Raw genomic sequence first — 26257 nt, 5'->3', positions numbered from 1 at the left:
TGCACTTAGATCACTGAAAATGCTCTTCTTTCTGTTTTCATAGCATGGAAACTCATGTAACTCATGTCTTGAATTTTCAAAAACAGAAAACCTGTAATAATGTTTTGTCGCATAAACCTTATTTTAATTGAACTAAAGGAATAGCCTTCAGGTTCCCTTAGCCTTTTGTTTTCTTCCTGCTCTCTTACCCTTCTTCTTTTATTCCATCCACAGCAGTTATCTCACAAAGTCATCCAGCTTTCATCATTTATTTCCTCTAATGGACTGTTCCATCATATGCCACTGACTTGAACTGCCCATAACCTAATTTTAGAACTAGATGGTACTAATTTTTACTAATATAGCATATATTCCAGTTATTTGACTTTGCTAATGCAGTACAAGTCATTCAGAATGCAAGAAGCTGAAGCTTTTTTGGCGAAGTGTATTTTAGTTGAGCTTTCTGCTGAGCATTCAAGTGAAACAAATAGTTTAATTTAAAAACTACTTACAAGCTTTCTGTATTTATTTATTTATTGTGCAGTTGTGAATGGTAAAAGAATAAATTATGTTTTTAGAGTTAGTTTGGATGCCTCTGCTAATGGTTGGAGTAACTGGTTCTGGGGTTTTTAGATTCTTTTTCTAGCTATAGAAAGTCTGCTGTCTTTTGAGGAGCTTTGTATCTTGGGTCACTGGCAGGCCTAAGCATGATGATTTTCTCCACCTCCTTCAAATATATGTGATAGCTGCCAAAGAAGTGCTGCTGCAGCTGCCCAGTTTGTGGAGCCATGAGCTTGGAGATACTTACTTTTTTAAAAGTACCTACAAAGATCAGAGCACAGCTGTGTAAGGCCTTTCCCAACCCTGTAACAACATAAGGACTCTGCTAAGCAGGTTTAAAAAGACAGTACAAGGATGGAAATCAGAGAACCATCATCCCAGTTTACAGGGAGGGTACTGGAAATAGACATGTCTAGGGACAGCTCACACATCTGTATGGCCTTGCAGAAGCCATTCTGTTTAGCGTGCTGAATGTTTCCCATACATAAGATAACTGTTATTGAGAGTTCCAGATGCACTTAGTCATTAAAATGTTTTTGCACTTCTTATGTTATAACTTAACTTTCAACATGTGCTTTGAATTATTAGCTTGTTTTTATTTCTCCAGTTTTTCCAAGTCCATCAACAGAGAAACTTGCATGTGATCTCCAACACTATTCCTTCAAATAGTCCCTTAAAATTAATTCAACAGCATGGCTCAAAAGCCCACGTAGTTTCCTTTTTAATTTGATTAAAAGGATGCATATTTGCCCAACACTGTGGAGAATTACATGATGCAGACTGCTCAGTCAAACACGAAGGCAGGCACAGCAGAGACCTTTTGGCCTCGTGAGCTTTTATAAGAACAAGTTGTATTAGGCAAACAGCTGTGTAATGTGAGGGGTTTCTTATTAAAAAAACAAGGGAGGGGGGGACAGGGAGAAGGCTTTTCAATTTCCCTTGGCCTGGTCAGTGTCTCCAGTTAGTAAGCAGGAGACAGATGGATTTGTAAAAATAGCTACATTTCAATTGCATTACTACTACTACTTTTTTTTTTTTTTTTGTCTTTAACTTTGATTGCTGCTGATTGGATCTGTTCTTCATTCTATTGTAAGAATGTCATAACTTGACTCTACTGCTTATACAACGCCTTTAGCAATTAGATGATGTAAACCTTAATACCGCTCAAGAGGCTCAAATAGCCCTCCTGAGAAGCTAGGCCAGTGAGAAAAATGAGCTTTGATGGTTTATAAATATAAGTGGAACATTATCCATCATTAAGGGGTAGGTAGTTCAGGAATTTTTTCGTGAGTGCGGAGGGGAAAAACAAGCAATGGAGAGCATTTCCTGCTTCTAAATAGCATCATGAACATGGAGTATTTGATTTTAAGGGAAATATATTTTCCTTATTTAGGTAATTCATTTCAAATTCCATACTGCTACACCAAGAGGTTATCACTGGATATAAAACCTGATAAATCAGCCACCCAGCCTTTAGTCTCCTCTTGGAAGCGTGATCATGTGCATTTCTCGCTTAAGCTGATTATGCCCTGATAAGCACATAGTCATTGTGAGATTTCATGGAATTTCTGAGAATCACTGTAGATTATGTAATTGAGAATTATTATCTATAGCTATAGTGTGTTGAGAACTCATATTGCTTATGTGAGCTTGGGCCCTGCACTTAGTGTTGCTGGCTGAGTGCAGGCAAGTGGAAATGTTCTCTTGCGCTTCAGTTTTTTCATCTTTAATGGGAATAAAAGCATGGATCTCCTTCGGAATTTACTTTGTCTGCTAACAAGAAGTACGTGCTCACAGCCAGTTACTCATTCTGTATATTGATGTATTTATTTGGGATATTAGTGACGCTTTAAAATGTAGCTGGATGAAGAGTGGGATCTGATGCTGCTTCCTGCTGCGCCTGTGAGAGCAGCGAAGCCCACGGCTGTGAAAGCTAAAGCAGCCTCCTAATAACCGTGTGGAAGGCACTGTCATCTTCAGAGCAAGTGCAACTGCATTTTATCCTTGCCATCCCACAGGCTGCTTGGGTGATACAAGTGCAGGATAATGACAGCTGGGAAGCCCTGTGTGGTCCCTGACTTTGATCCAGGCTGGCTGTGTAGGGCTGGCTGATTTATCACTTGTGTGGTGTTGTCAAGGGATGTTGGTATATCATCATCCCTGCGGCTCTGTTCTTCTAGATGTCTGTGGTTATTTTGCATGGCATACTGTGCAGGCTTGCCCACACAGCTCTCTTGAACCGCATTCCAGCTGGATGCCTACACATGATGCTCCAGATACGCCCTGTTTTTCATGTTAAATGGCAGATGGGACAATGTCAGGAAAGACCTACAGCTCGTTCCTCTACCTCTCCAACTACAAGACTCCACACACACCTTTTCTGTGTACCTGAGAATTTCCAAGTGCTGGAAACACTGCTGTGGTCATAGTGGTGGTTGTGCCTCGTTTCACTTTGCCCAGTATACTCTTGTTCCACACTCCTGGCTCTACTATGCCTTCTCCGTGCCCTGCTCCACTGAGCTGCCACCTCCAGCCCTGCCAGTTCTATTGGAGACACGAGGAGAGACTGGAACCAGCATGTATTTCCTCCATCCATGTCTGCCTGCTGCTGTCATGCTCCTTTTCAGTAAAACCTGAGGATTAAAGCTGCTTTGCATTGAGCCTGTTGGATGCCTGGAGATTCCGGCAGAGGTTACACCAGGGCAGGAAGTCCCATTCAGCAGAAGAGAGAGAAATAACAGTAGTGGTGTACAGCTGTGCAGGTAGGGTGAAGTCTCCTGTAGTCAGTTCCCATCACCTGCACAGTCAGACCAGCTGGGATGCAAGTCTGGGATGTGTGCATGGGGATGCTCTGCCAGACGCCTTCTGGGTGGAATCCAAAGGCTCCATCCAGACCCTCACCTACTTGTCATGTGTGAATTTAAACAATGTGCACACTTGAACAATGCAGCTACAGTACTTATAAAGCATAAATCTGAAATATGAAAGGGAAGAGCCTCCAGTCTGCTATGAACTCATCTGTTCTGTGTCATTACAATCCTGGCAGCAGTTCCATGTGGCCCTGCTGCATCTGATTCAGGAGAAAGTGAGTGTGCTGGGGAATGGCTCTGCCTGCACACAGGGTTGTTTGTGGCAGGGCGTTTTGGTGAATGAGTTAAGCATCACGAGTTAGCAAACGTTTTGTAAAAACAACCTCATTAAGCTCTTTAGTCTAGAACTGTGCATTCTTTGTGGCTTCTCTGTGTATTTTAAAGGCTGTGAAGAATTGGTGTTTTTGTCACAGGTTTAAGAGGTGATTAACTGTTCAGTGAATATCAAGTAGTAGTATTAAAATAAACACCAGATTACCGGGCACCGCCTGGGAGATCTGTGCTGTAGCCTCTGATGTGAGTGAGAGGAATGCTGTAAGTGTTGTTCCTATCTTTGTGTTGAGCTGCTGAAGGGATGCTCCCTTTTTGGAAGGTACTTGGGTGACCAGCAGTGAATTTCTGAGCTGTGGCATTCCCTCTAAATCTGCGTGTATATTGTTTTATTTGTATATTGTGAGCCACCTCTGGTTTTTATGAAAATGATTTCCTGGAGGGAGAGCCAGTTTTGATTCTTAACACATTCTTAGGTCATCTGTGATTTTATTTATTTATTTCCTTGTGTTGAGATTCACAGGGTAGAAGCTTATTTATTAAACTTAATAGAGCTTAAAACGCTTGCTGAGATGCATTAAATATGAGATACAGTTGTATCCCTTACCATTATAATAGTATAAATTTTTAAAGTTCTTGTCTTTTAATTGTTGAATTAATACAGAATAATTGGTTTGCTCTGTCATGAGCGTGCTGAGAGTAATTTAATATAAATAGATCAATTTTAGGCTGTCTCAGCTTCTTACTGAAAATATTTTGTTTATATGTTCGTAATGCATCTGTTGTTTTCAAGAAGAGTTCTGCCAGCTGGTACCTCACTTGGTGTAAAGCTGAGCGTTCAGCAATAGTTGGTGAATATGTGCAAACTGCTAACAGAGAGGAGGAGTTGGTCTTCTGGACCTTGATTTCTTGTCCAAAGCAGTGGCCAGCATCTCGTATCTGTTTGCAAGTGCAGAACACATCCCTGCTGCTACTTTCTGAAATCTTCACATACTGATGGACAGCATTAACGCAGAATAAGTCTTTTGTTTTCTGATATTTCAGCTTACATTTGGATCTGGGTTCCAAAGCCTCAGTACTTTGACCATCAGTTTTCTTTTGTTTTTAATTATTTCCTCTTGTTTTCCTGTGTTCCTGTCTTGCTTTTTCCGTTTTCGTAGTAAGATAAAGATGTTTTTAGTTTTCATAAGGCCTTTTTTGGTGCAGTATTCCTGTGTTCTGTTTGTCTTCCCTGAGTAGCCTGTGGAGTATTTTTGATGAGCACAAAGGTATCTTTTGTTACTTTGTCCAAACCAAACTTAGTTTATCCTTCATTTTATTTTGCCTGGAAAGAAGTATGCGGACAATCCAGTGGCAGAGAGTAATTATGAAATGTCTTTGTCCTGCAAAGAGCAAGTTGGATACTATCACAGCGTGAGTTTGCTGGGTTGCTGAAGGCCATTCTATTGAGGGCAAGGTGAGACTCCTTACATTAGCTCAGATATTTTTTTCCTTACTATGAGATTCCATGCAAGACATCAGTCCATCTACTCTCATGAGTTCGAGGAAGATGGAAAATTGTATTGTGAACTTTACCAACCGTTTTTTTTTTGTGTGTGCATGATGCCAAAATATTTGAAAGTAAATGCTTAGTAGCTTTTTGTTGCAAAGTAGGGATATTTCCTGCCTGCAAACTCCAGTCCTGGAGCTGGATACCATACGATTGTTTTTGAGACAGACATTTACAAAGCTACTTGCACAGAACTCATTTGCAGAAGAATACTCTCACATAACAGGCCTTTCTTTCTAATTACAGGCTGTGGGATTCTTAGGAGCTAGAAGTCCAGCAGGGAAAGCATTCGTGATAGAATTAGGTGTAGATGTCTGTGGAGCTTTGATTCCACCAAAAAAAGAACTGGAAGACTAATAAAGAACAGACTGTGTTTGATAATCACGCTATAAAGCCTAGCATGCAGCGCTTATCCATGAAGGAACAAATTTCTAGCAGGCTGGTGCTATTGTATAAAAATGGATTTGAGCCAGACTCCCAGATTTGAAACCCCATGAACTCCAGTAGGCCCACACCGGACCTTGGCTTAGGTTCATCTCAACCATTGCAAGCACAGAAAAGATATTTGAACGTTCTCAGTAGCAACTGAAGGTTCAAAGGGAGGAAAATACATCCATTATCTATTGACTATTTGCACACATGAGGGCTATGTTACTACCAGTTTGAGCATTTGTCCTCTTGGTAGTTTTTATAGCACCTTTGGAAACACACTGCAACATAACACAATGGGAATGTTCCAGGCATGTATCCTCACTGTTTGAATTGGTTGCTAGCTGTTCTCTCTAGTGGGAGAGCTTAGCTTTACTTGACTTCTCTAATTTTACCCCAATAATTAATCTCTCGCGTGTTGTCCTCAACGATGTTGCCCACTCTTACAGCCCTTTCCTGTTGTGGCAGAGGACGTCAGCTTCCTGGGTTACACGATGGGTTCTTGCTCGGAAGGCAACGGGAGTATTACAGGTTTAAGCAGTACTGCCATCTGAGTGTGGTCTCTGATGGATAATTTCAATAAATGGTCAATTATGTCCAGACTAACTCGATTTGTGTGTTGGTTTTATAAGCTTGTGGTCGTTTATTTGCTTTCACTTTTGCAGCAGAGTAAACTGGTTTTCTCTAAATTGTGCAGCTGCTGCAAATAGTAATAAGATGGCAGTGTCAGACACTCATCCTGCTCTCGCTGTGTCTCAGGGCTGTCGCTGAAGCTGGAGAGGGGAGAAGTTTAATGTGAAAGAGAACTACATGCAATTACCCATTTATGTGGAGCTCACTGGGGGATTCGTCTGCGGGTGGCAGTGAATTGCATTTCCCTTTTAAAATTGCTCCACTTAAAGTAGAAGAAGAAAGGAGGCGAAAAGTGCACATGTGCACTGTTCAGTTAGAGCAAGTTGTCAGAGCATCCTGAAATACTTCTTACAAGACTATAATTACCAACTTTTATATCAGATGTGTGTTGTGCAGGTGGCCTGTGGAGAAACCTAAGTGAGTATTTATCACCAAGGAGGCAGCAGTAGTGTAGAAGATCAGGAGCACACAGGTAGGAATATCTTATGGCTCTGTGATAGAGCTATCATCGCAGTGTACCGTCTCCTTGAACCAAGCTGCGTATGTGGAGTGAAGTTGTGATTTAAGTCAGTGTTGGACCTACTGAGACCCACTCTGTGAGCAGCTGCCGTGAGTTGTGAGTGATACTAAAGCAGGTAGAAGGTGATTTTCTAACTCTGTGCTGGCAGAAATGCAGTCCTGTTCGCACAGTCAGGTGTGGAGTGACTGAGGAGCCCTGAGGGAAGACGTGGCTGTGCCTTGAGACCAGGCCTTGTTGTGCTGTTGCAGCTGCAGACTTCGACAGCATTAGGAAGCTGTCACAGGTATTTTGGTACAGCTCCAGCTTGTCCTGACTGAACCGTTGTCCATCTGTCTGCACTTCTTCAGGATTGTCTGGTAAAAGCTGCGTGCTGAAAGTCGCAGTCTGAAAGTGCAGATAAGTTTTTAGAGCAGTTTGCATGAAGTTAAACTGAGGAAGGATAATGCTGTGTCAAAGTTGTCATCGTTGAACACATAAGCTCTGCAAACAGGGAAGGTTCTTAGCACTGGTTGGTGTGTATGCAATGCTGTGGACAGGCACAGAGAATATTAGCTGGTTCCTTTTTCCCAAACCAGCATTTAAATACACAGCCATGCTGGTTACAAACTCATATCAATCTCATAGCAAGTTGTTGCTTTGTTTCCTCTCTCAGATACACTGCACACCTGATGTCCTTAGTATTGGCAACTTGAAGCTCTGATGGAGCTGAGAGCTGTGTAACAACATGCTTAGGAGATGCCTCTTCTCCCAGGGATGCAGGCTGCTTTGAGCTGAACCAAAAGCGTTGTTCTTCATCTATTCAACTGCAATTCTCCATGTTTTTAATAGAACTTGGGCATTAGCTTCTAATGATATGTGTCGCAAATGGTCTATTCTTCATCAGTATGTCAGTTGGCTATGTGTTGTTACAGCACACATGGCTGACTCTTGAAACAAGCTGCTGAGATAACTGTTTCATACCTATGTACCAAACACTTCTCTGACTCATACCCCCGCCCCCACCATCCCCTGCAGTGATGTTGAAATCCAGTGCAAAATTTAGACCACTATTTGTTATCTGGTACATATTTCTAAGACATTGCCAAACAAAGTTGAGTTTAAAAACTATGATTTTCATGTTGGGGGCTGCGCTCCTGCCAGAGCAATTCATGTCAGCAGTTTTAAGCTTAAGCAGCCACGTAGTTCTGAGATGTATTTGTGGATGTTTTTCACAAAGCGATATATTCCCATTAGCTGTTTGGGTTACATTTACATTACTGCTTTGTGATTATTAGTATCACATTTAAGAAGTTGTTTTAGAATGAAGAAAAAACAAAGTGCACAGAAAACAGCTCTTCTTTTGTTTATGCGCATCACAAATTTAATGTGTTTAATGAGAAAAACACTTTTAGTGGTTTGTCTTGGCTTGCATGCTCGTATGGACAGCATGTATACTAATCTTCAAGCTGCTTTGTAAGGACTTCATTCCCATTCTTAGATGAAGGTAGATAGTTAAAATAATTCTGCAGTGTGTATGGTTGGCAGTAGAATTATTTCAGAACTGATTTTTTGGACAGAGACTTTTAAGTAGATGTGATGAGGAAGACTTTGACTGTATTCTGTATGATTTCTCCAATTTAGCACAGAGTAGAGTATCTTGCTATAAATTTGCCTATTGTTCTATCTTAGTAAAAGCTTTAAAGCTGGTGGCCATGATTTAGTTGTCTAACAGCTGCGTCAGTGCGTTTCTCTTGCCCACTGTAATTGTTGTGGCTTTATCCAGCCCTGGAGCATTGTGGAATTGGGACAGTGATTCATTTCTAGTCCATGTTAGTACCGTGCAAGATTACATGTTCATCTGTTAATAATTGAGCTGTAGTCGCAGAAGTCTGTTCTATCAAGTCATTAGTGACATGCAGTGGGAACCCAGGTGATACTCAGACACTGCTGCTGATGATCTAAAGCTTTCCGTAGTAACCACTGCTTTTTGCGTTGTCAGGAGAGTGCAAAGATTAAGCCATGCTACTGCTCTGCTACCTTTGTTTTTATTTTTGTAAGGACCTTCAGCCCAGCTTTGCCCCCATCTATCCTCTTCTCATTGCTATGTCTATCCCTGAGGGGGAAACCTTCATCTTTTATATTCCTTACCATCATTATAGCCCTGCATCTCTGAGGTGTTGTTACAGTGGGTGTTCTGGATAGACATGAGAGCACAGGGAAGGAGAAGCAGCAGCCGGGGAAATGGCGCATGTTGCTTTATCTGCAGTTCTGGGAAGGAGTGGAGCAAGCAGCTCAAGTGAAAAAACTATTCTTGCTGTCATCATCTTCCCTGTCTCCAGACATTTGACCCTGCCTTAACAGTTGATCTTAGGCTAGTTGGAAAAAAATAAAATAAAATTATGACTCAGCTTCACTGAGGCCATTGGTTAAGCCAGCACATAACAGATGTGAGACAAGAAATGAGGTTTTTGGTAGGCTTTTATTTTTTTTCCCTAAGTAGGCTAATGGCATTAAGTTTATGAGTGCATTGTCGTCTTTTGTGGTAGATGGGTTTAAATCTATGTACTAAACATCACTTCCTTTTGTGGCCTTTCTAGGACGAATCCTTGACTTGAAGACTGGAACAGTAAAAAAAGAGGGTCAGCAGTCCTCAATGAGAATGTGCATGGGATCAAGACGCTCTTTTATTTGCAGAATGAGGTATGTATATACCTGGTATTTCTGTTGTGATATTCGCAGATTACAGACTTCAGATATTTCGTTACTCTCTTCTGACCTTGTTTGAAGACTGAAACTGTAGTGACATACTCCCATTAAGCATTTCCAGTATGCTTACTTTTGTAACTCTGGTAAAACTGAAACTTGTTTTCCTTTATGATTAATGGCAAAGCAATACTCCGTTTGTGTTGCAGTTATTTTTTTTCAATGTGAGATGTTGTACGCTTTCCCCAGAGACCCTCACAACAACTTCACCCCTGGCATGTAAGCAGTTGTCTCTTCAGATCAAATTATCTGAATCAGTACTTTGGGAACAGAGCTTTTGCAAATGTAACAAAAGCCCAACTCTGGGTGTTTTTCTTCAACAAACCAATAATATTAAAAGAATCTTGAAGACAAACAGGAATTCAGCTGCAGATTTGCCAGCTCTGGAAGAATTAACCTAGGCCTGGTATGAATTAACTGGATGTCAGCTCGTTGATTCTAGATACATGAGTAATTGTTAAAGGGTTTTTATTTTGCAATTTTCCACCTTCTTCTGTGTTGCCTGGGCTTCCTGAGAGGTCTCCCTGCCCAATGGCTCTGACTTTTTCTGTGCAAACAGGATAGCTCTGTGTGGTTAGAGGGGGAAGTACGTAATTGCACATATAGCCCATATCCAACATATATGCTGAGAGCAATCGATGCACAATTTGTTATGGAATGAGACACACAAACCAACATATTTGACACATTACAACAGATGCGTGTGCTTCTGTTAATTGTGGTGGATGTTCTGTGCATCATGTGAGGAGGCTGAGTATATGGCATTTGAAAGGGGTTTATATACTTCATACCTTCAGGATAAGATGTCAAAACTGTAGTTCCTCTAATGTTAGCTGTCCTTGAACCATGCGAAGGATTCTTGTGCTTTAGACTTCATAGTGATACGTGCAGGCCGATGGCAATAATTTTAAGCCAATAATTAGCATTGGAGGATGCAATAAGAATCATGTATTTCAATGAAAGTGTTCATCAGACAAGGAGAACATGTTGAGATGAAAGGAAAAGGGCAATAATCTAGAGAGTGATTCTCACACCAGCTTCTTTTTGTAGCTCTATGCAGTACATAAGGTTATAATCCACAGGAGTAGCAGCTGTATATGACTTTGAAATTCTGAATCCAGTATTGTGCACATATCCTCACACATAATGTTAATGGTGATTTTTTTATATCGTAGCTTGTTAGGAAACAAAATATGGCGGCTTCAGACAAAGATTTCTTTAGAGACACTAAGCCTGATATTTGCTATTCAGTAAGCATCTTTTCTTCTCTAACAAGGACACAGCAAAGGAAGTTGGGCCTAATGTCCTACGTACTGCTGTTCCCCAGCTTTTAAAACAACAATTAAAACTGCAGTTATTTCTTCACACTCTGGAAAGTCCAGGGCATGGGGATAATTTTAGACATTCCAGTATCTCCACTGTTTTTAAATTCTGAATCTTACTTTAATTATTCATTCTTTCTCATTGGCAGTAACTGGTAAACATAAAAACAAAAGTTTGAAAAAGAAACAAAAAAAAAATTGTTGGAAGAATGATTGTCAAATAATGTGAACTTTCCTTATGATTACTTCTTTTATTGCTATTGTTCTTTGTGTCAACCAAGAATGAACTGTTTTCATCTTTCAGACTATTTACTGAGCTTCCAATGGATTGTAAAATTATGCTGTTAGGCATAGTTAGAAATACCACAAAATGCACAAGAACAAATGTCTGTTCTGGCAAAGATCAGAGTAATGTCTAAAATTATAGCTGGTGTGCAGCAGTTGTAATGCTCTGTCCAGGGAAGCTACTGATACACCAAGATCATTTTGTGTTGGTATGTGTGGGTCTCACTTGTCTAGTTTTCACCCCATTTTATGGCATCTGGAAGTGTTTCTATTTTTTAGCCTCTCTTGGAATTCCTACTGCAAATAGCCCTTAGATTTGGAGGCTTGGGAGGGAATCTTTATCTATTGTTTTTCATTTTTATGAAAATATTTGTACTGCACCCAAGAAGCTCGGGCTGTGAAAGCAGCAAGTTCTGAGAAAACATGTATCTGGGACTTCCTGTCAGAAATAAGCATCAATTATCTCTTTACATATGCTAATAAAGGTCTTAAAATGCATTTTCATCTCAGCTATTTATATTCATTTTTGAGCTCTTTCATATACTTTCTTACTTTTAGGTGTGGAAATGCTCCTCTGGATCACTTACCTCTGAACAGAATAACCACCATGAGGAAAAGATACAGGTATTTAATTTACTGCAATGGTCAGTTGCCTAAGTACTCTCATTTTTCCACTAGAGTAATGCTTAGTCAGAGTACAGCCTGGACAAACGTGCATTAGCATACACTGCAAAGTAGCCCAGGGTCACAGGGAGGAGAACTTAGTACTCACTTGAGCTGTGGCAGTCACTAGGTCTTTCAGAAGTCATGAGCAAGTGACTCAACTATTTCTCTTCACTTGCTCCATCTCTGAAAGAAGCTTCATTACATTTCTCTGAGAAGTACTGTGGAAAAGAGGTGAAACTTGAGTAGTGTTGTAATACAGCACTTTAGGGTCACGGTAGGCTGTTTCTAACACAACTTAAAGATATCAATAAATCACTAACAATAGTATAAAAGCATAAAGCTATTCTGAGTGTCAGTTAACATGGTATATTTGTGTTTCCTTTTCATTTAGGAATGGCCTGGGCCCTGTAAAAGAAGGTGAAGCACAGTATGCTGTTGTCCATTGCACTGGCTACATCAAGGCTTGGCCACCAGCAGGTGTGTATCTCGTAGGCAGAGTGTAACGCATGTCTTCGAGGACTTGGGAACCTGGATCAGGATCCCTTTACTGGTACAAAGCCAGGCTGAACTTCTGTAAGGGTACCTCCTTTTATCTGATCTTGATAAGCTTTTGATATCAAGAAATCAGCTGTTGTTACACACTCAGAATCTCCCAATTTTTCTACATGAAACCCTTCTCAATTTCACTGCCACAGAGAGCTGTAGAAGAGTTGTCAGTAATGTGGGATTGCAGCAACTGAAGCCAAAAGATTTCAGTTTGATAGCCAACATAAGAATGGCCTCATTTTTAGAAGGTAAACCCAAAGCACTGATACGTCTAGAAAATAACAACTTATTTTTAAGTACCAAGTTGCAAGAACCTGTGTATGAAAACGTGTAATGTCAATTTAGGTGCACAGATCTTCACTTCAAATGTGGTTTTAGTGGAGAATGTTCAGCCATTGTGATAAGTTCTGTTTTGAGGCTGTTTTTCTGAGAAACAAGTCTTGATATTTTTCTTTGAACTGGAGTTTACCTGTTACTCAATATCACATATGGGAATATTTGCATTTGAAAAATTCCAAGGGGAAGCAGTGGAGTTCATCTAGACATCATCATGAACTGGGCTGGCTGACCTTGGCATTTGCAGTAGTTGGAGAGGACTGTTTTAACATAATAGCACCTGACATGAATCAAACCTTGAGTCATCCTGCCCTTTTGTGGTTGTATACCACAATCATAAATCACATCTACTGAGACATTTTGAATGCTAAAAGTGGTTTGTACTGTGTCTGTACACTGGTGTGCAGGTATCAGAATATGGGTGTAAACCTTGTGTTTATTTCCTGCTGAATTGTGGTTTTGAGTTATATAATCAGTTACCAGTGTTTTTCATGTCTCGAACTGGTACACACATACATACAGACATATTTTCAATAGTACAAAACTGAAGCTTTTGAAATTTTTTGTATCTTTTGCATTCAAGAACAGGACTAATTTGTATCACACGTGACCTGTGCTTCTGAAACAGTACAGACAGTGAAAACCTCCCCTCTTGTTACTGATAGGGCTTAACATATTTCATTGTGCTGTGGAAATCAAAATGTTTCAATTTCATTTCAATCGCAAAAATAGCAAACAGAACAATGTGTGTGAATTGCTCTACAAAAATGAAACTGTTTTCTGTTGGTAATTCCAAGCGTAAGAAAATTCAGCAGTGATGTATGAGATGTGTCTTCAGAAAGATGTGGGTCAAATTAGATCTGTTGCAACTCCTTGCCTAACTGACGTGAAAGCTTGCTGCGTGGTATCAGCTCCTTAGAGACCTGATGCTTCTGGGGTGGGTGGTGTTTTGCTCTACTCCAGCTCATCCAGAGTAAGGCTGCTGTCCCATGCTTAGCAAGCTCTCCAATCCTCAGTCTTCATTAATTTATAGGAAGATGATGGCAGTGTATTCTTCACATAAAATCTTCTTTCCTTGTGTCTCTGTCTCTCCAGTGTTCTGGGGCTTTCCAGAAGGAAGTCATCTCCTGTCAGCCTTGACTTTGCCCAGATAAACTAGTCTTCTAATTGCTGCTCTCACTGTACATTTTCTTTTCTTTATCCATCTGTTTTAACTTCACTTTTCAAAATGTAGGTTATCAGAACCATAGACACTTGTTCCAGGTGATACTGTAGTGGTATATCATGAAAATGCTGCTGCCTGTCCTGAGAGGCAAAGTATGGTATCTCTTTCTCTTCTCTTTCTCTTCTCTTTCTCTTCTCTTTCTCTTCTCTTTCTCTTCTCTTTCTCTTCTCTTTCTCTTCTCTTTCTCTTCTCTTTCTCTTCTCTTTCTCTTCTCTTCTGTATGATGCATCTTGTTGGCATCCCAAGCCACCTAAAATATATATATATCAGACTGCCTTCTCCTCAGTTTTTGTCAGCTGAAAGTCTTCATAACAAAAATAGTTTTGAGTCTTTTGATTCACAATGTGAAGTTTCATCCCATTTCTGTTGCTGTAGTTTGTGACAGTTATTAGTCCCCAAGTACACACGTATGCATTTAGTAATGTTGGATTTCATCCTGTTTCTATTACTGCATTCCTCAAAATCACATGGTGATCCCCATATGATATCCCACTGCTCCTCCACAAAGTTAATGCCTCCAAACTGTAGCACAATCCAACGGGATGTTTTAGCTTTTAAGAGCCTTATGTGGAATTTCAGTGGTCTTTTATGTTAACATCCAAATTGTTACTCATCATAGTCATGCTTGTGTCTTTTTCAGGGCATGTAGTATGGAACTGAGACATCTTTCATGAGTGTTTATTTGCCCTCATACCCCCACAAGTCTTCCACATTTTGTGTTGGTGATTTTCTTATAACCATTGTCTTTAGGAGCTAAATGAGAGTATCCAAAGGCTGAATTGGCTCCCAGTATGTTTGAGTAAATCAGTGGCAAAATTACTACATTTGTTCCCATTTCCAATGGTAATTCAACCATAATGTGCAAAGCAAATGAAATAACTGTACAAGTAATTTAATTTGCTAAAGCTTTTCCTACTCTGTAATTAAATCACTTTTGTTCAAGCCAGGTAGCAAGTAGCAAGCCCCTGGCCTTTGCATCATCCCTGCATTCTTGGACATAAATGGGTTTGTGCCATGTCTCAGCTGGTTTATAAATGACCCATGGAAAGGATCGTTTTCATTTATTTTTCAATTGCCAAGTAGATGCTCCAGTGTAAACTCTTCACCTTGTTTCTTCAGAGCATGCAGTGTGACGTGCATTATACAACTGATGTACAACACATATCACATACTTTCATGAACACAGTAACAAATCTTTTGCAAATACACTTAATCTGCACTTAATTTAACACCTGTTTTTTTTTCTCTTTCTGGACTGTATTGCACTGTCCATTGTCGATGTGCCCTATACTTTGTGTATCACAATGAGTAGTGATGCAGAAAAATCAAGACAAGAACTGCCCTGTGATCACTCTTAGTGCTACTTGCCCTGCATTTTTTTTCCTTTTTTGTCACTGTTGTGGAGCAACAAGACTCACTCACTCACTAGCAAGCTGCCTCTTTTTCACTGTGTGAAAGATGGGAGAAAAAACATCATGCCTCATCCTCCACCCAGAAGAGACCAGGGAGTGTGCAGGACCCATGGGCAGCACCTACTTTAGACATTTCCTAGCCAAGCAGACCAAGGAGTGCTGCAGGCTGTGCTCTCTGTCTTCTCCTGGAAAAGGAGCTATTTGGCTGTTCTGAGGGACTTGCCTCTGGGTGAGTGAGCCACAGAGAGAAGACAGAACTGGTCGGAGAGTGGGTCTGTTCAGGCTGGGTGCATTAATTGTTTCATCATTGTCCTTCATTATGCTTGTGACAGAAGGGTAAAGCAAAGTTCACATACAAAACCCACCATAAATATTATGTATTTCCTCATAAATTACATCTTGACCTTAGGTGGACTCTGCATCAAGTAAGCTTTGTGTGGAAGTCACATAAAAAAAAAAAAAGTAGTAAAATATTCCAGATTCCAACTGATATGTTGTTAATTTCTTATGTGTAGTGTGTATTAGAATAAGTAATGACAGTGCAGTGTTGGATTATTTTGAAGGAGGTTAAAAGGCCTCTTGTTTGAAACTGGCTGCATCCCAACTCCAGCCTTTGTCCCTCTGTTTCCCATGCTAGAATGCTGTGTGGTTCTTAGTCCAGCAAATGCTTCAAGCTCCTAACCAGTCATAAAGCTGAGAAATGCTGACCTTTCCCTGATCGTTCAGTTTTAAACTTAAGCAAGCACTTACTTTTCTTCATTTTTTCCTCCAGTGCATCTTATTCCTGAAAGGAAATGAATCTTATGTGGTCCATATGATGTTTTCCTAATAGTTTATTTTCATGCTGTAACAATTGATGGAAAATATTTGGTGGAGAGAGAAGATACAGTCTGTTGAGTTGTTGCTACTTTTCTGTAAATCAAAAACAGGACCTGCAGGAAGAAAACATTGCGAAGAGAAGGCTTAGATAGATCCTTGTTACAAAAACTTCAAATAAAAAGTCCCAGAATAGTGTTGAATTCAAATAATGTCGAAACCTTTTTTTTTTTTTTCTTCATTCGTTTTTTATCTTAAAAAAGAAACATTTTGGTCTTCCAAGTCAGACTTACGGTAACGTCTTAACCACAGCATGCCAAAGCTGTTAGGTTATTCTAAAGTTTTGGCAGAATCTGGGCATTTGTGCAGAAGTACTCCCTCTTCCAATACGAAACAAAATGCTTGAATATTCTTTGCACTTCTGTCACTTTTAAAGTTCTGTTTAAAGAGAGAAAACAACTCAGCTTTTGTTGGGATTTTTCACAGGAATTCTCTTTGGTATACGGTGAGTATCCATAGTTTCTAGTGTTGTGTAAGGAGATAATCTTGTGCAGTGCAGTTCCGTGCACGGATGTATTACTGCAGCTGTAATGATGGAGGTAGGCATTTACAGGGGATTGGTAGTGATCATGGAGCACTTAATTACGTTCTAAATGCTCAGAAATAATTTATTTTTGACTGTAGTAAAGTGAAACCACAAATCCACTAACACGATTCTGTGTCTCAAAGAAAGTGTGTGGCAGAAGGATGGAGAAAGAGGGCAGAAAATGAAGTCGTTCTATCATTAGAGCCAATTGGAATCTCAGTGGGAAAACTAAAAAGTTCCTTATGTCCACACAAACACATGCCGTTACCCTGTGGGAAACTGTTTGCTGGCATACAGGACACTTGGAAATTAAATATAACCTCTAACGGCACAGTGTTCTATTTGTGATGCTCAGTTGCAGGCTTAGCTTTGCAAAATGTTGATATTAATTTGAACAAGCATAGCACTATATTTATTATTCAAGAGAAGCATATATTTGGTGTTGAGAAATAAAACCTCTGTCAGAGTTGCGTATAAAGAATGTGAATAACTGATGTATGTTTATTTTGTTGATACCTCCAAAAGGTCAGTGTTGTGGTTGCTCTCCTGCATGCTTTTGAAACTTCTTTTGGAGATTCTGATGGTGCTTAGTGAACCTAAGGAGCAATATTATGTTGTGTTAAGAGCTGGAGAAACTGGTATTAAGTGCAAAGCACACGTATTTAACTGTCCTCATTGGAATATGCTTGGTAAGAAGTATACTAAATCAAAAGTGAATCTCTTCCAGAAAGCATCTTTGTAAAGGAGCACACACACAGTTGAATCTTCATAATTATCTGTGACAGAATAAAGAAAGTAATTTCCATCTATAGAGTGCTATCAATAATACTGCCTACACTACAAACAAGTGAACAATCGTTTTGGCATATCTTTGCCATAGGCATTTTTAGGGCAGGGATAAGTAATTCACTGGGTCATGTATCAATAAATTCCAGGCAGATTGGTTTTTTTTTATTAATGGTGTGTCTTGTGGGACAAACCAAATAAATTTTCCTATGTGTTATACGGACCAAATGTAATCCTATCTTGCAAAAAATAAAAAACCCAAAACAAAAAACACATCAAAAGGTGAAATTTAGATCAACCATTTCCTTTGCCAACGCTGGAGTTCCATCAGAAATTGTGTTGCTTAGCTAGGTTTAATTTTGGAGATTGTTTATGTTGCTTTCAGTTTATTTGGGCAGTAGTGAGCCTGTACAGAGTTCCTAAAAAGGAAAGTGTTGTTGAATGCTGCAGAAAAATGATTATGCAAAGTGGAAGCCATCCAGCTGAGTATCTTTGCTGTCCTTTGCAATAAATACACTGTGTGCAGCTAAAGAAATGATTGAAAAAAAACAAGTCAGGAAAACAGTTCAAAATTGTCCTCTCCTAATGAAAAACTCCGTTTAAAAGAAGATCCTTGGGTTAGGGTTACCCACACAGAATACCTAAAATCATTTCCTTAAAAACCCTTGTAGGGTCCTGTGTTGAAGGAGCCCACTTCTCAGAAAGCAGCCACCCAGAAAACCCTCCGAAGGGGGAGGACCTGGCGGCTGTCTGTGCTATCTGTGAAGCCAGGGCGTGAGTCTGTGCTTGCTTCAGGCACTGGCTTTTAGGTCAGTCCTTGGGGCTGGCCATCAGGCCTGCAGGTTTGCCCTAGTGCAGGGTTCAGGCGCAAGGCACCTCCCAGAGGGATGCAGTCCCTGCCGCAGGCCTCCAGCCAGTGTCGCGGCCTTCTCCAGTTTGCTTTCTTTGTGTGGGTTGTTTTTGTACTCTGCTGCAGTCCTTGCACATCAAAGTCAGTGTCCTCGTGCTCCTGCCTAAAGTGCTGCATCATTTCATTTGTCCTGCTCTTGGTTCACCCCTTTGTTCGCAGCTTTTTAAGATGAAACGCTGCTGCATTCTCAGTTGTCCATTTTATACCTATTTAAAATGAAAATTGGTCGTGTGGAGGAGTCTGATTTTAGGTTCAGTAGCTCAGCCTTCCCTACCCACCGCATGTGTGTGAGCAGATAGCCACTTGTCTGCCAAAATTTTGTCTGAAGTAGACACAGTTTTTAGTTGATGTTCCGTGCTGCTTTTTCAGGGTAATCTTCTCTCTTTTCTTAAGAGGCTGCCAAGTTTAATTCCTTCGCAGAGTTGGGCTGTCACTAGCTAATTACTAGGCCTTTTGTTGAAGAAATGACTCTGTAAACACAGCAAGGAAGAAAAACAAAATACTTCTGCAATATATCTCCAAAGTGCAGCTTTATGTCAGTGGTTTATGCTCTCAGATAGATAAACGACAGTCTCAGACCATGGGACGTGTCTGTGTTTGGAGTCTTTCCTGTAGTTTGCCTTATGTGTAAAGAAAAGAGCAGGAATAGTGCTGTGTGAAACGTTGAAACGTTGCTTTGTGATTTAACTGATTGAAGGGCTTGAAGCTGCAGATTGCCCTAATTTCAAGGGTGTTCTACATCCAGATCAGGTAAAGGGCTTCAAGTGGAAGTTGTGGTTCCGTAGAGGGACCTGTGTCATATAGCACAATGGGAACTAAGGAAACTGATTGTCAGATAGGATTGAATTATTTTGGTACAAAATCCCTAATTCAGACACTACTTCAGTTCATTTGCCAGCAGTTACAGACATTTTTCAGAGGCATCATTTAAAAAAGTTTTACACTCCATCCTTTTCATAGTCTGGAGATTGACCTCTATGAGGAACTATACATCTTGAGAATAAGGTGGTGGTTGTTTCATAATTGGCTTTGCAATTAATTCCATTGATGCCTAAAGTGCATCCTAAATGATTCACTGCCTGTTGTGACTGAATTCCTTGAAAAGCCTTGTGAAAGAGCTCACAAATAAAGTAAGTCAGCAGTGTCACTATTGGAAGATGTTTTGCAAATCCTCCGTAGCAAACTGGTATCTCAAAACTTAAGTTGGGAAATAGCCTTACTAAGGCTTAGCCAGCTTGTGAGTAAACAGAGCTAGCCTCAGTGTTCCCATTTGTGAAACACTGAGATGGAAAACAGCACACGTGTATGTTCTGAAATTTTCCCTGTGTTTATAGTAGTTACTCCTGTTACACAACTGAAACATGCACTGTTAGCAATGCATCCACATTTTTTCAGTCTTTCAACATAATGACCCAGATTTATTCTATTATAGAAAAAGTAAAACCGTCTGTTACATGTTAGCATGAAGCTCGTGTGCCTTGTTTTTAAGGCTGATGATAATAGATTATTCACAAAGAAAACTGAGCATAGTGTGCAATGACTGAGCATACTAAAGTGACAGCATGATTCCAGTAATGGGCTGTAGAGCAGTACTCATGGAAATGTTGTTGCCTATCTCAGTGTGTCATGGAGTTTTTGTATCTACTTTGTCTTCAGCATACAAAATTGCTTCAGTACTTGCTATGTATGCATTTGAAGTGTGTAGGATCAAGCACAGCTTTGGGGGAACATCTACTATGGAACAAGTGATAATGCCTGAATCCTAGAGAAGACAATCACATTGTTTTGTCTGATGTAGAGCATCATACAATAGAGTAGTATGGAACCAGGCCAGCAGCTTCTCTGCTCATCCTCATTTCCTAATTGTAACAGTATTTGTTGTTGTTTGCTTTAGGAATGACTATACCAGAAGAAGATGCTGATGTGGGACAAGGTAGTAAATACTGCCTCGTGGCAATAGGAAGGCTTCAGGTAATGCCGGTCTTTTCTTACGTGAACTACTTCAGAAAACATAATCAGTGTTGTGGTTTGGTACCTCCAAAACATCATATGCCTTGATGTCTGTGTGTGCAGTCAGTGGCCTGCTTAGAAAATGTTGACAGAAAAAATTGATTTTGGTATGTATGCGTGTCTCACCCAACAACTGCAACAAAGATGCTCCTGGAATGTGAGTGCATCCTGACCTGATGTTCTGCAGAGTGCATGGGGATGGGATATTCTAGATGGTAAGGAGCATGGGAGTGCAGGTGCTGTAATGGCTAAAGTGGCTGCCAAAGACAGTGGTGTGCTCCCTGCTTTTCTTTGATCTGTTCTCTCTCTCTGGCTAATCAATTACTTGAAGAGAGATGATTGTAGGAGTTGGTTTGGAAGTGATAAAGATAAAGCAGCCAAGAGGCACTTCACAGATCATAGCGTTTTTTCTCAGCTTGTGTCATTTTATGCATTCATATGCATTTGTGATGCCAGCCAAGAGAACTGCGACAATAAAATTTTACTTCTTTTTATCCAGACTGTTGCAATTGATGTATTATGTTTTCTTCTTTTGTCTGTTGCTATAAGAGTTCTGAGCTGGAGCAAGAGTAGTTGCAGTGAATCTCTCACCACAGCAGGAAAGCAAGCTTTTATCTTAGTAGTATGGGGATTGTGCCATGAGTATATGTGTTCGAGCTTCTTATGTGATCTCTTGTTGGCCTGCACTCATTGCCATCTGCTATGATGGCATCACTCCTCCTTAGAAGGTAGAATGACCCTTCCTTAGAGCACAGGTACCAAACCTGTTTTATTCAGGGTGACCAGCTTGCACACTGCTGAAAGCGTTAGCACTTCTGCAGTGTGTCCACTGTGATGGCAGACCTATGAAACTATTGCATGATGTTTTCTAAGTTGATCATACTTTTATAGTCAGGGACAATATATTCCACTAATGGAGAGCAGTAGGTTATGGGGAGTCATATGTTAGAGCTGCCAAAAAAGAATTATTTCCGAGAAAATCATATTAGGAACGTGGAGTGTCAAAACATCTGTTACGTTAGAGAAACCGGTGGGAATATGTGAGGGAGGGGAGGAGGAGGCTCTGGGGATGGCTTTAATTGCAAAGTCAAGGTGCAGAAGTTAAAAACTGTGCTCTAAAAGAAAATAGAAATCCTGTGTACAGTTGACTGGCAAATATGCTTCAAGACAGCAAAAAAAAAAGTTTTTTCTTCCTTTTGTTTTGGGGCCTTGTTAGTCCCGTTGGCTCTAAAAGTTCTAAGAAAACCAGTGATCTTATCTGTAGTCCCAGCATGAAAAATAGGGTATAATGATGCCTGGTTTCAGGCAGAGGGCTGGAAGTGCTTCACTCTGTGTGGAGAACTGTGTCTTCATGATGAGCAGCCACGTACTGATCTAAGAGCATAACCACTGGAAAACTTTGCTCAGGTTGTCTGGGGGTTTCTGGTGAGGTTTGTTTCACCTGACTGCGGTTATCTGAAAGCTGAGTGTTTGGTCCGTGCTGGTCCTGCTGGATTGCGTTTACAGATAATCATTTGGTCTCTTCCATAGAGTGGCCTTCCTGTCCTAAAACAGTGGGCTCGAATTATCTTCTGGGAGGCTCTCATTCTTAGTTGACAAGGGCAGGAACCAAGAAGCCTGACTTGAGTGTGGTCCTTCAAAGCGAGATGAACCCAATCTTACTTTTGTCCTCCCTTATTGGGAACTTCAGATGTATTTGTTTTCCTGCTGTGCTCTTAAGCCTAGGAAAGTGCCATGAGGTAATTGCACTGCAAACTAGCATTAACAGCAGGTCTGTGTCATGTATCCATGCTGTCGTTTTATTTACAACTTTCCACAGTAATCTGCCAACAGATTTTGTTCTTCAGTTGCACAAACGTGAGGTGGGTCTTCTGTGGACTAAATGCTGTGGTCTTGGTTGGTCCTAGGTAACCAGCTCTCCGGTGTGCATGGACATGAATGGCATGTCGGTCCCAACTGAGTTCTTGTCAAGGCACAACTCTGACGGAGTCATCACCTTTGTTGACCCCAGATGCATCAGCGTCATTGGCTACCAGCCCCAGGTCGGTGAGCCCTGTCATTGTTGAGATGCATTAGAGCTAATGAGGAGAATTCTGTTTGCACGTTAAAATTGAAAGCAGCAAAACATGAAACATTCGTAGCTAACAACCTATATGCCATGAACTAAATGCTGTTCATTTTTCTATGCTGGCCATGCTTCTGTAAAATCTAGTTTTCCCCTTTGTTAAGAGGGTTGTCTTTTTCTTCTTTGGAGATCCAATTAAAATCCTAACAGCAAGATGCTTTAAATCTTGCAGAGTGAATACATTCTGTGACAGAAAGTTAACAGGGCTTGGAGGGAGTTTTAGTCCTGTAGTTCTTAACTTCTGCCAGTTTCTTGAATTGTAAGGAGAGATCATTTATGGCATTATTTTCTTTTAGACTGACATCTGCTCCTCTCGGTAGGAGTCTGCTCATAGAACTGAGCAGAATAATAAATGAATTTCTGACTACTGTGACCCTCCCTCAGATAACTCTCGACGCTTCTATTTTACAGGCAAAAATCATTTGTTTTTCCCATTTATTTTGTATATATTTTATTTTAGTAGATCAGTCTCTTCAAGACACCATTTCGCGGGTATTAGAATTAACTTAATGCTTGTTTGTAAACTCATATGTCTGTGGAACTGTACAAATATAATGTGAGACGTCATGCCTGCAGTGTTGCCTACAAACCTTCCTCTGTGTTCATCTTTGATTAGCTGAGTAGTCCTGTTGAGGATGATGGATCCAATGTCTGCGGGGGTTACTTATAGATCTGCACATGGAGTTGTGTTGCACTTTGGGCTTTTTACACAATTCTGTTTTATTTTTCACACAGTTTTTATTTTATTCTAGGATCTTCTGGGGAAAGACATTTTAGAATTCTGCCATCCTGAAGATCAAAGCCATTTGAGAGAGAGTTTTCAACAGGTACTGCATCCTGTTCCTTTTCTTCTGCCATTCATTTACTAACTACTGCGTTATTCCGAGAAATAGCTTTTATTTTACATTCCAAGGTATTTTTTCCCGTTATCCAGGAGAAGGAGCAGCAAAATAGAAGACAAGCTGTTGATCTGTTAATAAACAGTTAAGCTGCACAAACATTAGCTTAAGCTGCAGCATCTGTTGGCTCTGTTTTCAGAAATAAATCACCTGCCCTACCTTCCTGTGGGTGTGATGGTGCAGCTAAACCTACATGACGGCTTGCTGCCACCAGGAGTCAGGTCCCACTTCTTGTTTCTGCCATCCCTGACCTCCCCACCCTTCCTACTGTCCTGATGCCATCACAGATGGACTTGCTTGGTGAGTTAGTGAAAGAGCTGCTCGATTTTGCATAGGATGAGCTTTCAGATGGCTCAGCTCCCTGAGCCTGTTGCCTGATGGCACCAGTGGTGCAAGAAAAGCAGCGAAAACACATACGCTGTGATTCAGTAAAGCCCAGATGATTGATTCCACTAATTCATCCAAGAGACAGTGACAGAATACTGCTAGATAATAACATGTCAAACATCCGTCTGTGATCGTCTGAGTGCTGCCTGGGGCTCAGGAAAGCTGAATAATAGTCTGGTTAAAGGTTCAGTCCTCACTGTGCTTGCTGGGAGTGCACCAGGCCACAAGGGCTGCTGCTGTATCCTGCAGTCAGTTCCTGGGGACTTTGCTGTCACTGCTCAGCATTGGGCATGTGTGTAAGTGACTTGCTGGGTCAGGGATTTGTGTGATTTTCAAGGTCATGCAGAAAGGCAGCGGGAAAAAAAAACACAAATTAGAAGTGAAAGTTCCTCTTCTCTCAACCTGCATCCAATCTATGAAAATACTGTGCTGTTTCTTTAGCAGGCCATTCCTCTTGCTGTATATTTTTGTTCAGTACGGTAGCAGTGTGATCGGGGCTGTTATTTCAATCACGGAATAAAAGACTGATATAAACAGTTCAGCTATGCACCAGGTGGTTTTTATTTCTAAAGAATGTAAAAAAAGTAAAGGTTAAACATTAGCTTGGAATCTCTTTTGTGCTGTTTTATTTGTGTGCACTGTTGGAAGACAGTTCATGATTTTCCCACCAGTGATCTCAATGCTTTATATATTATTACAGAATTAATGTTTGCTTTATTCATACTTCAGGACAATAGATCACTGCAGTTTATTTTATTATTGTTAGTTTAGCCTTAGAAGTCTTTTCATTAGAAAGGTAACTGATTTCCAATAAAACCCTTCTTTGTTTTTTCCTCCCCCAAACCCTCTAAAACTTGATATTTTTAATTCGCTGGCAGTGCCAGAGCCAGGTTGGTGTATAACAGAGGAAGGGAGGGGGGGGGGTGGGGATGGGTATGCAGGTTTTGGTCAGTTGCCAGCATCCATCTCAAAGGTTTTACTTCCTTGGGAAGATAAGTTCCTTCATCAGGGTGGGAAAATCAGGCCAGAATGAGTTACTCTCAAGGCCAAGATCAACAAATAGAGTTCAGTATCAAAGGATCCAGAATGCAGCTATTTGATATCCAGTAGGATACTGTTCAGATTGGACACTTACACAAGGTCTGGGTTTTTTTTTTTACCCTGGGTGTGGTAGTAGAAATTTCTTGAATAAAGAATGTTGCGCACTGAACTCAAACTACAAAAGTTTTTGGTTTTTTTTTTTATGCCTTATGAGTCATTATTCAGAATTTTTTATGCCTTATGAGTCATTATTCAGATTTTTTTCTGGGCAATACTAATACTTTTTGCACCTTTCTTTTTTTTCTTTTTCCGGTATTCTTTCCATTTAGTCCTATAGCCAGTTGATCATCTTGAAATGACAAAAACAGAATTGGAGCGCATTTCCTAACCTAATTGCTTGTTGGAGACACGGGGTGAATACTGAGTTTCTCCTAAGATAACTACTTGTAGGAAGCACAGTGGATAAGGATAGAGAATCCACAACAAGATGTGGCATTTGTTTGCATTAGGCCTCCCTTTTTCTTGTGTGAGACCCGGCAGAGGTAGCTTGGTGGAAGAGTAATAAAAAATAAACAGAGAGATCCTAGGTAAGTGCCAGCCAAATTATTTCAAACCATGTAAGCTTTCTTCTGACTTAAAGCCAGGACTATTAGATAACTGATACAGTGCAGTTATAGTGCCAGCGAGCAGGTTTTGTTTCAAGCACACTTCTTCAGCTCGATGCTCATCACAGAGGAAGAGCAATCCAGGCCTCAGAGTCTGGAGCTGGCACGTTTGTTTCTGGGGTTGCCAGGGCCTTGGACATCACTGCTCATTTAGAGACAAGCTGTTGTTGCGCCATTTTCACTGCCATCAGTGCCTCTGGTTTTATCCATCATACTGGGAGACTGATGGTGAAATTTCGCACCTGATTCCCAACTTCTGACTTGAGTGAAACTTCATCTACCAAAGGCAGAGTTGGAAATGATCAGTGCCGGATGCCTGACTTCAGACTTCTTATAAGCAAGTATGCTGTCCAAACAAAGAATTAACTATCCATTTTTATTCCTTAATGCTATTAAAATGGGCAGTGGCTTATTGCTCTCTATGTTCAAATGCTGAGTCATCATTTCTTCTAGTGAAAACAAGCAGCAATTGTTTCTTGTTAGCAGTTTGCCATCCTATTTTGTTGTTGTTGTTGTTTTGGTGTATACTCATAGATGCTTTTCTCTTGATTTCTTACATGGCCTATTTCTTCTCAAATTCAGATTTTGGATTTCCTCAAGAACTGTCCTTGCTTGTGATGTGTGAGATCTGACTAGCTTTGTGTAATTATTGGAACTGTTTCTAGTGGATGTTCTTGTTTATTTATC

At 40.4% G+C, this 26257-nt stretch overlaps 1 protein-coding gene across 6 annotated transcripts in view; it reads left to right on the top strand.

The window, feature by feature from the left end:
* The window catches only part of ARNT2 (aryl hydrocarbon receptor nuclear translocator 2), a 93024-nt gene that overhangs the window by 41128 nt on the left and 25639 nt on the right, over window positions 1-26257 (top strand). For all 6 annotated transcript variants that reach the window (XM_015292042.4, XM_015292040.4, XM_025153947.3 and 3 more), the window contains 6 exons: window positions 9388-9490; window positions 11719-11784; window positions 12218-12303; window positions 20338-20414; window positions 22361-22495; window positions 23331-23405. In XM_015292042.4, the coding sequence (XP_015147528.1) occupies window positions 9388-9490; window positions 11719-11784; window positions 12218-12303; window positions 20338-20414; window positions 22361-22495; window positions 23331-23405 (542 nt within the window). The remainder of the gene's footprint in view (window positions 1-9387; window positions 9491-11718; window positions 11785-12217; window positions 12304-20337; window positions 20415-22360; window positions 22496-23330; window positions 23406-26257) is intronic.

This window comes from Gallus gallus, chromosome 10, assembly GCF_016699485.2.
Source record: "Gallus gallus isolate bGalGal1 chromosome 10, bGalGal1.mat.broiler.GRCg7b, whole genome shotgun sequence".
NCBI lineage: Eukaryota > Metazoa > Chordata > Aves > Galliformes > Phasianidae > Gallus > Gallus gallus.
The sequence above is the reverse complement of the archived record's forward strand: the minus strand, read 5'-3'. Positions and strand labels throughout refer to the sequence as shown.